The sequence below is a fragment of the Sceloporus occidentalis genome, unplaced genomic scaffold (genome assembly GCF_023333645.1).
Source record: "Sceloporus occidentalis isolate IW3139 unplaced genomic scaffold, rSceOcc1.0.p SCAF_7, whole genome shotgun sequence".
NCBI classification, from domain to species: Eukaryota; Metazoa; Chordata; class Lepidosauria; order Squamata; family Phrynosomatidae; genus Sceloporus; species Sceloporus occidentalis.
Genome location: NW_028316987.1, coordinates 26,411,160 through 26,426,422, shown reverse-complemented (window position 1 = coordinate 26,426,422; position 15,263 = coordinate 26,411,160). Strand labels below are relative to the sequence as shown.

Below are 15,263 nucleotides of genomic sequence, written 5' to 3'. Positions count from 1 at the left end.
GCCCCCAGAGCAGCCACAAGACAGCTTCCAGGTGCTCCAGGAGCATGCATCATGTAAACGACATACCCTCGGAGCTACCGGACACTGCCTCCATCTGCCATCTGTTTTGAGCCTAAGGCTGTGTCTGCACTGCAGAAATAATCCAGTTTGGCATCATTTTAAACTGCCATGGCTCAGTCAGTACTGTGGAATTCTGGGAAATGTAGTTTCTTGTGGCGACAGAGCTCTCTGGTAAGAGAAGACTAACTGTCTCATAAAATTACAGTTCCCACTGAGCCATGGTAGTTAAAGTGGTGTCAGATCAGATTATTTTTCCAGTGGAGATGCACCCTAGGTGTGTGCATATATTGTCAGGATATAGCAGAGTAAACTGACGTATCTTGGAAGCGTTTCTCAAGTCTGCAGCAAAGGTAACAGCGGAAGGTTGTATTCCAGAATGATGGATTGCCGGTCACCGGGAGCTGTCCAGCTCTCACCAGGCTTCTGATGATTAACGACAGACAAGCGGAGCTCCCGAAAGTGCTTATCTTTATTTACAAGTGCAAATCAATTATGCAACGCAACTTTCACTCTCCAATACAAAACTAACATCTAACTCCTTCTCACAAACCCAACACCAACTCCCGGAAGCCTCTGAGTTTATATAGACCAAATGCCATGCGGTCCTAAAACAGCCTCTTCCATTCATGGCTGTTAACTGTTTCCTGTGCCACCCAGAAAACTGTCCCCTTGTCTAAGCAGACACATGTTTACATTACAGGCTTCCTGCACGCTGGCAGTAGAATGACCTTGTACACTCCGTGTTGCCATGCTCAGCAGCTGAAAGTCATCAGCTTCATCCTCTGGCTGCTAATTGCTCATGGCCACCACACATCTAAACATTTCTTGTCAGCTATTAACTCTTGACATATATATATTGCCCTGCAGAAGTTTTTGACTTCACCTTTGATCTTTCCACATTTTTGTTGTGTTACAACCCGAAACTGAAATGAATTGAATTGACATTGTTACCACTTGATGTATACAAGAGATTCAATGCTGTGAAGATGCAAAATACATAATATCACAAAAGGTATGTGCACCCATATGAATTATGTCAAGTAGCTTTTGCTGATGAATGTGAAGATATTCTATGAATTTAACTATTCTCAATAAAAGCAATTAGACTTCATTTTTGCAACAAATGAATAGTACTTAAAAGCTAGGCAATAAATTGTAGTATATAATCTTAATAAATGAAATTCTTTCAAAATACCTGTGTTTTCAAATATAGGTCTCCAATATGTAACTGAATACCAGTCAAAAGAAAGTCTACTCTATGAGTGTAATCTATGTGGCTGTCAGTCAGGACTAACTAACATGTTCATGCATGTTTTGGGTATTAAACACAGGCTTGCATATTTGGTAAGTAATCTTCCTTTTTAAAGAAGAACTGATTTGATTATCCTACTTAGATTTGTTGTAACATGCATGTATGTGAGATAGTTTTGAATTCAAAGTAATAGATATCCATTGGAGGATCCTACTATAATGCATTAAGGTGAACCCGTGCCATACGCAGCTTTAAGCATATGCTGAAAGCCCCGTGCCAGAAGAGTCAATGACGCATGCGCTCATGGCGCATACGCCATGCTGCACCACAGGCACAAGCCTCATTGTTTTCAATGGGGCTCCATCATACACAGTATTTCCCTTATGCAGGGGGATCACCCACATAAGGGAAGGGCGCACTGTATATGCTTGTCTTATTTCTGCAAATTAAACCATCCTAAGTAACAATAACTTGAATGTGTATTGAAATTCAATTGGCATATAACTGACTTTAGCTTATGTAAGTTTATTTTTAGAATTCATTTATAGTAATTCAGTACAGATGACACTATATTACTGGCAGAAAGTTGCAAAGACTTGGAACAACTTGAAAGAGAGTGCAAAAGCAGGCTTAGAGTTGAACATTATGAAAGGAAATGCAATGACTACAGATGAATTGCAGAACTTTAAAGCCAGTAATGAAGACATTGTAATAGTCAAACATTTCTTATACCTGACTCTGTCATTATTCATAATTGAAACTGCATTCAACCTAGGACATACAAGGGCAGCTATGAAGAAATTAGAGAAGAACTTCAAGTGTAAAGACATATCAGTGAATACCAATTCAGGATTGTCCATGCCATTATATTTTCAGTTTCTATGTATGGGTGTGAAATTTGGACGGTGAAGAAAGCTGGGAGGAAGAGAATCAACTCAATTGAAATGTAGTGTTGGAGGAGAGTTCTGCAGATACCCTGGAATTGCCAAAAAGACAAATAAATGAGTCATAGAACTAATCAAGCCTGAACTCTCCTAGAAGCAAAGATGACTATTTGAGGCTGCTATACTTAGGTCACATCATGAGAAGGCATGACTAACTAGAAAAGACAATAATGCTTGGAAAAGTAGAAGACAGTAAGAAGAGAGGAAGACTGCATACCAGATTTATAGACTCAATTGAAAAAGCCACAGCTCTGAGTTTGAAAGACCTGAGCAGAGCACTAAAAGCATCAGAAGAAGAAAAACATAGTCTGCTAAACAATAGGATATGTACCACCTGCATTAGTGCTCTAGAAGAAAGAATTACTCTAATAAACGTTGCAGAGAATCAGAAGCTGGGAACAAAAAAAGAAGAACAAGAGACTTCTTCCACAGGATCTGTGAAACCAAAGAGAAATTTTAACCAAAGGAGGAAATGCTCTACAATTAGGAGAGGAACATAATAACAACCAAGATAAAATAAAAAAGATGGTGGAAGCAATACACAGAAGAATTATGTAAAAGATATGAAAGGATCAATGAAACATGGGAAGAAGAATCATATGAAGGTGAACCCCAAAGTTTGGAAAGTGAAGTGAAAGTTGCAGTCATGGCAATTGGGAGGAATAAATCACTAAGAACAGATAACATATCAATAGAAACCTCCTACAAGATTTAATTTGGGCAGTGATTTGGAAAATAGCCCAATTTAATCAAATCAGAGGCCACTCTGCTGTATTTGGTTCAGGACTAAATCTGAAAAACACACCCACAAATCCAAAATTTGTTGTTTCCTATGGGCTTAGGTAAATACTGGCAGTGATTCCATAGTCAGGAATACTAACAGAAAAGAGGATTCATGAGAGATGGGAGTTACTTAAAAGTGAGATACTGAAGGCACAATTTCAGACAATTCCAATGAGGATAAAAAATGGAAGGCGTCGAAAGAAAAGCAGGATAGATGTCTAAAGAACTTTCAACTGAGCTAAGACTCAAAACTGACATGTACAAGAAATGGAAAAAGTGGGAAATCATCAAAGAAGAATTTAAATAAATAGCCAGGACATATAGGGAGAAAGTCAGAAAATCTAAAGCACAGGCTTGTTAAAAACAATAAAAATGGCTTTTTTTATTATAGCCACAGCAAAAAGAAGAACAAGGAAATGGTAGGGTCCCTGCATGGAGAAGATGGTGAAATGCTAACAAGGAACAGAGAAAAAGGCAAAACTGTTCAGTACTTTCTTTGCCTTGTTCTTCTTTGATAAGAAGCTAGTAAGATATGGGCTAGAATGTTTGATGAATTGGTGACCAAGACCAAAGGGTATTCAACAATGGCTCCTCTTCATCCTGGAGAGAAGTGACTAGTGGGATGCCACAGGGTTTTGTCCTGGCCCCAGTGCTTCTTTGTCAGTGACTTAGATGATGGCAAAGAAGGCATGCTTATCAAATTTGCAGATGACATTAAATTAGGAGGGGTATATAACACTCCAGGGGACAGGATCAGAATTCAAAATGACCTTAACAGAATAGAAAGCTGGGCCATAACTAACAAAATGAATTTCAAAAGGGAGAAGGAGCAATGTAGGATATTCTCTGGAAACCAGAGTTTGAATTCCAGCTCAGCCATGTAAACCCAAGGGCGACCTTGGGCGAATCACACTTTCTCAGCCTCAGGATTGCAGTGGCAAACCCTCCCTGAAGATACTTGCTAAGAAATCCCTTGATAGGTTTGCCTTAGTTGGAAACTACTTGAAGATACACAACAACATCAACACTCCTGGGCAAAAAAAAAAAAAAAAAAAATGAAATGCAAAGATGGGTGACATCTGGTTTGATTGCAATACAAGCATAAGGGATCTAGGAGTCTTAGTGATCCAGAGACTGAACAGGAGTCAACAATGTGAAGCAACAGCTAAGAAAGCAAATGCAGTTCCAGGCTGCATCAATAGGAGTGTAGTGTTTAGATCAAGGAAAGTAATAGTGCCACTCACCTGGAATATTGTGTACAGTTCTGGGCACCACACCTCAGGAAGGATGTGGACAAACGAGTGTGTCCAGAGGAGGGCAACCAAAATGGTGAAAGGTCTGGAAATCATACCCCATGAAGAGCTGCTTAGGTAGCTGGGTATGTTTGGCCTAGAAAAGAGAAGGTTAGTGGGTGACATGATAGCCCTGTTTAAATATTTAAAAGGATTTCATATTGAAGTTGGAGCAAGCTTGTTTTCTGCTGCTCCAGAGACTAGGACATGGAGCAATGGATTTCTTTCTTGGAAATGGCATAGGGAGGCAGTAAAGCTGAAAACTGACAAAACAGTTGGAGCACTGCTGAAATTCTATTGCAATCAGGGTGGTCAGCTGATTGAACCGGCTCTAAAAATCTTCAGTAGTAAAGTTATTGCACAAATGCTTTATGGTGCAGAAATATGGGGCTTAGATATCAACATTGGCAAAGCCTTGGAAATAATAAGAACAAATTTCTCCAAAATCTTTACACCCTGGAACTCCTGCAGCTTTCTTGCGTACTGAATCTGGCTGCCCATCAGTTAGAACAAGAGTAAATTGTGCACAGATAAGGTACTTCAAACAAATTGCCATCTTATCAGCTAATCGTCTTCCTGCATTGTGTTACATGGAAATGTGTAACAACCAGTTCTGGAAATCAAGTCTTCAGATTCTTTTACATAGTTATCACTTCTTTGAGTTGAACACTGTTTTGGCATGGATAAGAGGCAAGTAAGAGACTGGCTCTTCTGGACTGATTCAAGAAGAGATTTACAGTCAATTGGGACCTCAAAATTTTCCTCATAGTTCTTCGTTTTGAAAACAGACCATTTTAGAGCCAGATATTTGGTCAAACATAAACTGCCTACTTTAAGAATTGCCTTTACTGAGCTGCGATTTCAAGTAATGCCAACTGCAGTTTTAGATGGACGCTACAACAAAGTGCCATTTGAGAACAGATTATGCATCTGCAGTCAGTCTAAGTTGGAGGACATTGTCTATTACATGCTAATTTGTCCATTGTATGGTAATCCTAGAGAGAAATTCCTAACACCCCTGTTGACAAACCAAAGTGGGAGCTCTCTTGTAGATTCGGTTCAATTTCTTTTGAGTGACACCAATAACTATGTAACAGAGTGGCTCTTTTTGCCCTGGCTGCAAAAAAGATTAGGAAAAGAGAATTAAATTAAATTGCCATAAATTGCCATGGAGACTCAAAGTATTAATTAGATTTTTTATGAAGGAAGTATACCAATATTCAGAAAAATCTTCTCTCTCTCTCATATATCAGTAACTGCACATTAAATTGATGGGATGTTTTTCACCCTTTGTACCTTTGTGCCATTTGTTTTTTAATTTTTTTATGTATTTTGCTAAGCTTTTTGTCATGGCCTTTGGCTAGCACAATAAACGTTTCATAAATAAATGAAAAAAGCTACAGGAAAAGAGATTTCACCTAAACATTAGGAAAAACTTCCTGATTATAAGAGCTGTTTGACAGAGGAATAAACTGCCTGGGAGAGTGGTGGAGTCTCCTCCTTTGGAGGTTTTTAAACAGAGGCTGGATAGCCACCTGTCATGAGTGCTTTGAAAGTGTTCCTGCATGTCAGTGGGTTGGACTTGATGGTCCTTGTGGTCTCTTCCAACTCTGTGATTCTATGATCAGTGACAATCCCTATGCATCCATTTACTACTTAATATGATTGCAGAGTTTGTTTGTTTTTTAAATGAAAGCAACATGTTTGTTGTTTATTTACTGTTTTTATACCCTGCCTTTTTGCCAGAAATGGGACCCAAGTTGGATCACAGTAAGAATGAATAATAACCAAAACAAAAACATTTGAAATATTGAAATACAGCTAAATTGGGGGAAAAACCACATCAGTAAGGAACATATCCCCTGCCCAATAAGACTTCCTTTTTTCACCAAGCCTTGCTGGGTGCTTGTATGATTAAAAACATCTTTGTCTAATGGTGGAACAAATATACTGAGTGGGCCAGCCTATATATTGGCTCTACTGTCTATCCTGGCTCTAGTAAATGTGCTTCTGAGGATCATGGGACCAAAAGATAGGCCTGTACTAAATAAAGATCTCAAAGCCTGGATAGGTTCTTATTTATCTGTTGACATATTTCTATCATGCTTATATCTAAGGATCTCAGGGTCTCAGGGCAGCATAACATTACTTAAGTCAATTTAAACAGCTTATAACAGCATTCACTAATTGTCCAGGGGACATTTTCTTGTGATCTATCAGCCCTGCTTCATGAGTCTTGTCACCTAATTCCTCTCTGCCCATAGCAGGGCAGACTGGAGCTGCCTTCTCAAGACATATAGTGATATAGTCCCCAAGCTTCTTACCTCTGCTTATCTTTCCTTTTCCTCTTGCTCCTCGCCATACAGACAGATTAGCTGGGATCCACAGCCCCATTGAAAGTGGCCCTACACAATTGATAACCAGTATTCTTCTGCAATTTGCCTGCTATTTACATTTTTTTTTAGAAACTGAAGATTGTAAAAATGATACTTTTGTGTTTCTAGAAAAAACACCACCCTAAACTGGCAGATGTTAAAGGGCGAGGTTCCCACTTGAATAGAAAACTTAAAGAGATTGCTGCAAAAGTTGAACAAGAGGAAGGAAGAAAACATATAATGGTATGTAGCTATAAAACCTTTCCCCTTTTTAAATTTCTATTGAATGGCTGCTAGTGATAATTGTGTTCTGTGTTAGGGCAGTGTGTCTGTATTCAGTTGTTGGAGAATACAGTTAAGAGGGTGCTATTACACTCATTTCCCATGAACACCTGTTTGGTTTCTGTAGGAACTGAGTGCTGCACTAGAATTGTCTTCAGTCTGATCCAGGAGAACTCTTCAAGAAGAGTTCTCCTGGATCAGACTGAAGGCATTTCACAAGCAGGTCCAAAGATGGTGGGCTACCAGGGAGCAAACAGGGTGGAAAACCACTTATAATTTTAGTGGTGATCCCAGCAGAACTTGTGGTGGCAATGGTGGGTGTGTTGTGTGGGCTGTTGAAAAGGAATTCCAGGGCTACATGTTGACTGTTTCTAATTTACACTACATCTACAGTAGACCCTTGCCTTACGTAGGGGATCCGTCCCCCCCCCCCCCCCCCCGCGTAAGGCTAATTTCACGTATACTGGAGCCCCATTCATTTGAATGGGGCTTGTGCGCAGCGGCGAGGTAGTGCGGGAGTGCGCAGGGTGCCACGGGCATGCGCCCCATTCATTTGAATGGGGCGTGCCGCCCCCTGCGCCAGGTGTGCTACCCGCGGCTTGAGCGCATATGCTCAAGTCCGCGTAAAGCGCGCCCTCCTATAACGCGGACGCACTGTAATTATCACTTACAGTTGGTTATTTTGACTTTATTTTTGCATTCTTTCAGGATTTAAAAATGTAGCATGTATCAAACACTGGTTATTTAAAAGCTCCTTTTTCTTTAGGTTTCCATGGACATTCCAGTTCTGAAAGGTAAGTAAGTAATCACAGAATCAGGACCACATACTTGGGAGGGGCCTAATAGGCCATTGAATCCAACCCCTTGTTCTGTAGAGGAACTCCAGCTAGAGCATCCCCAGCAGGTAGCTACACAGGATCTTTCTGAAGATGTCCAGAAAAAGAAACTCCAAGCCTGTACAGATTGGCGTTATACCCCACGCCGGCATCATCACACGCACCCAACCACACAGCAGAGGGTGTTTAAATGCGCTGCACCAAAGGAGCATAGAAAAGCTGCCATCACTGTGGCTAGGGCACCCTTTCTGCAGCGTGAAAAGGAGCCACTTTTTGTGGCTTCTTTTCACGCCACGGAAAGGCCAGATCGATACCGCAGTATGTGGTTGCTGCGTCCCCGATTTAGTGAGGAAAGTGGTGGCTCAGAGCCACCCCTTAGGGGCGATCTGTTGAGCCCCTCCATCTACTCTCTACATAATTGGTCTCATTGCTGAACCATTCTTGCTTTCAAGAACCATTCTTACTCCATCTTTTTGATTAGGATCAGAATACCTTACTCCTACTGTCATTTTTGATAATGTGTTTTTAATTATTAAACTGTTTAATTGTTATATGTTTTTATATTTTATTGTCAAAATCTGTAATTGTATACTTATACTAGGCTGTAATCCCGCCTCGTTCCACCTGGGAGAGGCTGGAAAATATAAATATATTATTATTATTATTATTATTATTATTATTATTTAAGAATTTTCTTCTAATGTTAAATCAAAATCTACTCTCCTTTATCGTAAAACCATTAGACCTGGACCTGCCCTCTGGAACAGCATAGAACAGACCTACACCATCCTCTCTGTGACAGCACTTTAGATATTCAAAGAGTGCAGTCATGTCATTCCTCAATCTTCTCTTCACTAGGCTGAACATGCCCAATACTTACAACCTTTCCTCATGTTTTGTTCTCCATACATCTTGTCCTTGTTACTTTTTTCAGAACCCACTCCAACCTGTCTATATCCTACTTAAAATGAGGTGCCCAGAACTGAACACGCTAGTGCAAAGTGTAGGGAGCAGGTTATTTATTGCTTGGATTTGGACACTGTGGTTCTATTAATGCAGGGTTAAATATTATTTGTCTTCTTTGCTGCAGCGTCATGCTGCTAGGTCATGCTCATCTTATGATCAACAATGACTTCATGGCCTTTTTCACATGTAGTACTGCCAAGTCAAGTATCCACCATCCTGTACCCATGCATTTGGTTTTTGTGGCCTAAATGTAGAATTTTGCATTTGTTTTTACTGCGGGCCCAAACAGACAAGCCAAAATAAAGCTGCTTCAGGTCACTTTGGAGGTATTCTATTTAAATTACGCATGCGTCCTAAGAGACCGGAAGCCATGACAAAGCCAAGCTCCAGTCCTATGGACTGGCGCTCAGCTTTGACGCAGCTTCTGGCCTCTTAAGATGTGTGTTTCATTTAAACAGCATACCTCCAAAGTGACCTGAAGCAGCTTTAATTTGGCCTGTCTGTTTGGGCCCTAAATTTCATTTTCCTTGTTTCAGCCTATTTTTCTAGTTTATCAAGAGCCCTTTGATTTCTCTTCCTATCTTCCAATATGTAAGCTACCCCTCCCAGTTTTGTATCATTCACGAACTTTATCAGGATTCCCTCTACCTCATTCTTAGCCATTGATAAAGATGTTGGAGACAGAATCATGAGGCACTCCAGTTCAGACTTCTCCCCAGGTTCAAGCACAGCCATTGATGATGAATCTTTGAACACAATTTTCCAACCAGTTATAGGTCCATTTGTCTTTTCATCTATTTCCTATTTAATCAGTTTGAAATCCAGATAAATAATATCTTAGCAGAAATCCAGATAAATAATATCTACAGCATTCCCACCATCTACTGAAGTACTGATTTGATCCAAAAAAGATATAAGAGTAGTATGTCAGAATATGTTCTTGGCAAACCAATGCTGGGTCTTACTTACCATTGCATTTTCATTCAGATACTTGCAAACAGACTATTTTATAATCCATTCTAATATTTTTTTCTGGTATTGAGGTCAGGTTGACAGGTGTAGTTCCCCAGATTCTTCGGTACGTCACCCATTCTCCAAGATTTTGCAAAAATGATGGCAAGTGGTTCAGGGAATACACCAGCATGTTCATGCAATATTCTAGGATTTAGTTGTTCTTGTGCTTTCCAGATTCAAACTTATTTGGGTTAGGATAGGTCCAAAACACACTGCAGAAATAATCCAATTTGAGACTGATTTAACTGCCCCTTGCTCAGTGCTTGGGAATCCTGAGAACTGTAGTTCATTGTGGCACTATAGCTCTCTGATAGAGAAGGCTAAATGTCTCACAAAACTATAGTGGCTAGAATTCCCAAACATTGAGCCAAGGCAGTTAAAGTGGTCCCAAATTGGATTATTTATCCAGTGTGTTTTGGACCATAGTCAGGAATCATTAATGGGCAAAACAGACGGGCAGGAAGGAGCAGCCAAAACCATCTCCTGGCCTAATCGCCCCAGAGCTGTGGCATCTCCTGCTACAGTCCCAATTGGTCTGCAATAAGGAAAGAAAAAGATCCACTCTTTTTGGGGCTGGTTTTGGGCTGCCTTAGGCAGCCCAGGCACCTCTCTGAGGCAGCTTCCTGGCGCTCAGGGACATTCATAATCTAAACGCCACATCCCTGGAGCAGCCAGAATTCTGATTTGTACTCTGGATCTTTTACTAAGGTCTCTGCTGGATGCACATAGTTGTTTGTTTGTTTGTTTCTGAGAAAAAAACAAGCAATATAGGCAGTGAACAGTTCTGCCTTTTCATTGTGATCTGTTAGCATTTGTCTGTCCTTACTGAGCAATGGCCTCATAATTTTATTGATCATTCTCTTGCATAGAAAGTAATTATTTATACATTCTTTATGCATGCTCTTTTATGTTTTCTTTTCATTTTTTATAATATACTCTTTCCTTTCATTTCTTCCTTGAGCTTACTGTGCTTGGCTTTTTCAGATATTTCCCATTTTTCTTTTGCCATGGGATTGTTTGCGATTGTCTGTTTTGCAGCTCCTTCTTTAAGAACTCCCATCCTTGCTGTGTTGTTTTTCCTACAGCATTTCTAGTCATAGGATTCCACCAAGCATTTTCCTAAGCTTTATAAAATCAGTTTTTCTGAAATCCAAGATCTGTTTACTATATTCTTCTTTGCCTAGTCCTACAATTCTGAATTCTTACATTACATGGTCACTTCCCCCTAAAGTACCAACTTGATTCCAAGGACTAACTCCTCCCTATTGGTTAGGATCAAGTCCAGAACTGCCAATCCCCTTGTTCCTTCTTCTCCCTTTTGAAACAGGAAATTATCTGCAAGTCACATCAGGAATTTGTTGGAGAATCTGTTCTTAGCAGAATTAATCTCCCAGCAGATATTAAGGTAATTCAAGTCTCCTGTAATTATTAATGCATCTTTGAGATTTCTGAGATTTGTTTCAGAAAAGCATAATCCACCATCTGGTTTTGGTTTGACAGCCTTTAGCAGACTCCTATCACAATGATGTTTTTATTTCTTTCTCCATTTTATTTAATCCAGTGTTTTTGATCGGTCCATGCTAATCGTTCTCATAGATTTTTGCAGAAGCCTATTTGTCTTTGACATATAATGCTACTTCTCGTTTTTTGTTCTTTTTACAGATTGTGTCCTTTGATTGTTACATTTTAATCATAGAATCATAGAACCATAGAGTTTGAAGAGACCACAAGGGCCATCCAGTCCAACTACCTGCCATGCAGGAATTCTCAGTTAAAGCATACCCGACAGACGGCCATCCAGCCTCTGTTTAAAAACCTCCACAAAGAAGGAGACTCCACCACTCTCCCAGGCTGTGTATTTCTCTGTCAAACAGCTCTTATCGTCAGGAAATTTTTTCCTAATGTTTAGGTGGAATCTCTTTGCCTGTAGTTTGAATCCATTGCTCCATGTCCTATTTTCTAGAGCAGCAGAAAACAAGCTTGTTCCCTTCTCTTATATGACATCCCTTCAAATATTTAAACAGGGCTATCATGTGAGTCATCCCATCAGAGCTCCATTATGCATACCTATAAAGACATATTTACCTCCCTGAGCCAGGAATTAAAGCTTATCTTGTTTGTTTCCCAAACACTGGTGTATATACCAGTGACTGAACCTTTATCCTCACTGTCACACTATACCACTCTCTCTCAACTGAATTGTAAAATTGTCAACCACTATCCTTATTCCAGTCACTTCAAACACTCCATCAATCACCACCTATTCTCAGCATTCATTTGCTCACCCCTCCCAACAGCTCCTTAGTTGATCACCTTTATGATTAATACATAAGAAAGCATTTTTTTCAATATATAAAATAACATTTTCTATTTTTAAAAAATCCCTGACATCACAGGTATTAGTAGCACTTACTTCCCAATATGTGAGCTTACTTAAGGCCGCAGATTGTACATCCCATTTTCATTAAAAGGTAAAAGTGTAGATTCTTACTTTATTGCCACCATCATAAAGGAAATACTAGCTAACTTTCCTAGAGGATCGTGAAATAGATCTGTTGAAGGCATTTAGGCCACAATGAAGTCCACACCAAACATCCTTTTAAAAAAATTTCCGGAGATCCTAAGAGTTCTTATAGTATTTCAATTGCAATTGAAATTACAATGTACTGCCACATTTTCATTAGATACTTCAAGACAAAAAATTAAATATAACCATACATAAATTGAACTGCATGACTTTATTTTAAAATATTTAATAGAAAAGTAATTTTGAATTGCTCCACAGTAGACTTTAACATTTTTTTCTTAATTTTACAGAGGATAAATATTCACTTCAGCTTTCAGATTCTCTTGTCACTTGGTTTTGTGAAGGTGAGCTTTTATGTTAAGAAAAGGCCTATACTCAAAGCCATTAGACTTTTTTGATTTTCTGTATTTATTATAAATCATAAACATCAACAGTTGATAATTTCTGTAATAACAGGAATGCTTTTTTCCGCTATGTTTTCCCCATCTTTTATTCTGTATCCCCTTTTTATCTGTGCTGATCTATGACTGTAATAAACATTCTATTCTGTTCTGTTTTGCCCAATAATCTGAGCTCTCTGGGTAGAGGCAAATAAATACAAAATAAACAATGATAAAATACCACACAATAAAGCCATCAGTGAAGGTAAAAACAATGTAACACATACATTCAAATCAGAAGCAACAGTAAAATAAAGCAGAATGTGAAGAATCTGTGTGCATTACAAACAATTTCTGAATTCCATGGAAAATGAAAAGGTCTTTCCCAGTGTTTTCATAGAGATATTGGAAATATGGGGGAGGAGTAGAATAGAACTCTGGACAAAGATATAATGAAACAGGCAAGGTCTGAGCCTACAGTGAAAACAACCTTTGAAGTAGTAACAGAGCCACTGCAGTTCAGTGTCTCACATTCTAACTGAGACAGTGTTTCTAGAAGATGCCATGTTTCATGGGATTGAAAACTGCTGAGAGGTACAGCTGTATCAACATAGTTGTGCTCTACCTGTCTTTCCTCCAGCACAGTACAGGCAAGCCAAAACCAGGTCTGAATCCAGGATTGAAATGGTTCAAGAAAATCATTGTCTTCAAGGAACTTTTGGAATTGATCATTGATGACTTGTTCAAACACTTACCCCAGAAAGAGGATGTTGAGATCCAGATTGTTCAGGTATCGCTGGTACCACACCCTCTGTTAAACAGAGATTTACATCATTCTGGACCCAGCTGGACATGTATCTAGAAGCAAGTGCAAGAGAAGCATACAAATGGTTACCCAAACTGTAACCTAGCACTTTGGTCTCATCCTTGCTTCTCAGCAGCTGAAAGATATCTAATTGGGTGGTGCTCCAGACATCTCTGTGAGATGGGTTATGGATGTGTCTCAATCAGTCTTCAGAGCATCTTACAAACTTCTCACAGTTTCCCTGATGGTACAACCAGTGTATCTGTGCACACATGTCACAATCTAGGCCAGATTGTAACAGGCTCTAACTTTTGATTGTTTTCTGTGTATATTTTGTTATTTTAACATAAGGAAGCAATAGTAAAATTCCATACTTGTTGGAGAATTGTTATTTAATAAGCTTATTTTGTGTGTAGATGATGATGCCCCTAAACTGAAGGACAGTGCTAAGAACTCTAAGGAAGATAACCGGAAGGAAGAAGATACCAACAAGCCAACAAAAGGGCAGTAAGTTTTTAGATGGTTGAAAAAATCCAAAGAAAAGTGTCTAAAGAACCATGCCTAATTAGACATAGGTTTCCTTTTGACATCTAAAGAATCTCTGTGGAAGGCAGAAAATAGCACTGTTGATTTCAGGTGTAGAGGAGAGGACATTAGAGCATTTGGCCTGTAGTTTTCAAACATGAGTTGGGTTATTTAGGCGATGCATAGGTGTTTGCTAGGGGATGTGTCAGATGTGCTTTAACACTATACAAGGCCAATTTTTGTACAGGTTTATTAGTTAGAACATAAATCAATTCCCAGTGAAAGCAACTTCATCTGCTTTGTCTCATGTTGCTTTGAGAGCACATGAAACCTATTTGGTAGTCTCTTTCACAAGAACTTAGATTCTTTGAAGCCTCCTTATTTCAAAATATACTTTTTTCACTATGATTCATTTGTCTAAAAATTCATCCTTGTTTAACTTTCTCAGTCAGAGGCCAACTGATCTTGGTGACTGTTACATAAATTTGTATCCCTAAGATGTAAGACCATTTGCGTATGGTTCAGGCATGGTGAAGATACTAGTCACTATTCATTTCATTGACCTGTTCACGTGGAAATCAAAGTGAAGTTCTCATTCCCTCAGTTGTTGGACATATGGTCAAATCAGCATAAAATTGCATATGTAGGAGTGATTAGATACGTCTGTTACAAGAGAGCCTAAGATTCGCAAGTATATTGTGAAATCCAATTCCAGGAAAACTGGGATTTTCTTCCCTCCCATTACAGCCCTTTGAAGCATCAAACAGTTTCTTTAGTGGCTGTCCCACTATCAATGGGCAAGAAGTAGCAGGCAGATTCTTAAAAACAAAACAACAACAACAAAAAACAGGTGCATCCTGCAGAATAACACTATTGGATACTGGCCAAATATCCTCACCAGCATGGTCAGAATTCACACTGATCAAGACAAACCTATGTGGAGATTCATGCAGCCAGGAGTTAGAGCTCTCGCATTGGATCCCCATGGATGGAGGACCACCACGAACCACCGAGACAGACACACACAAAAGATATTCCCCATCAAATCTATTAATTAATTTAAGGTATGAACTTCTCAGTCTACCAAGATCCCCAAACTGATATTCATTTATCACCAAATGCTTAAATAAAAACATTTTAAACAGCTGTAAAACCCCTCCTTACAATAGTTTTAAATCACAAAGTTAAAACAGCCACATAAGTTATTTCTTATTTTATGAAT

The 15,263-nt window shown here is 39.2% G+C and overlaps 1 protein-coding gene across 2 annotated transcripts in view; it reads left to right on the top strand.

Moving 5' to 3' along the window:
* Positions 1 to 15,263, top strand: part of LOC149309438 (uncharacterized) — a 40,050-nt gene that overhangs the window by 12,453 nt on the left and 12,334 nt on the right. For both annotated transcript variants that reach the window (XM_089532456.1, XM_089532455.1), the window contains exons 7-11: positions 1,274 to 1,404; positions 6,836 to 6,949; positions 7,755 to 7,782; positions 12,622 to 12,675; positions 13,933 to 14,023. In XM_089532456.1, coding sequence (XP_089388582.1) covers positions 1,274 to 1,404; positions 6,836 to 6,949; positions 7,755 to 7,782; positions 12,622 to 12,675; positions 13,933 to 14,023 — 418 coding nt within the window. The remainder of the gene's footprint in view (positions 1 to 1,273; positions 1,405 to 6,835; positions 6,950 to 7,754; positions 7,783 to 12,621; positions 12,676 to 13,932; positions 14,024 to 15,263) is intronic.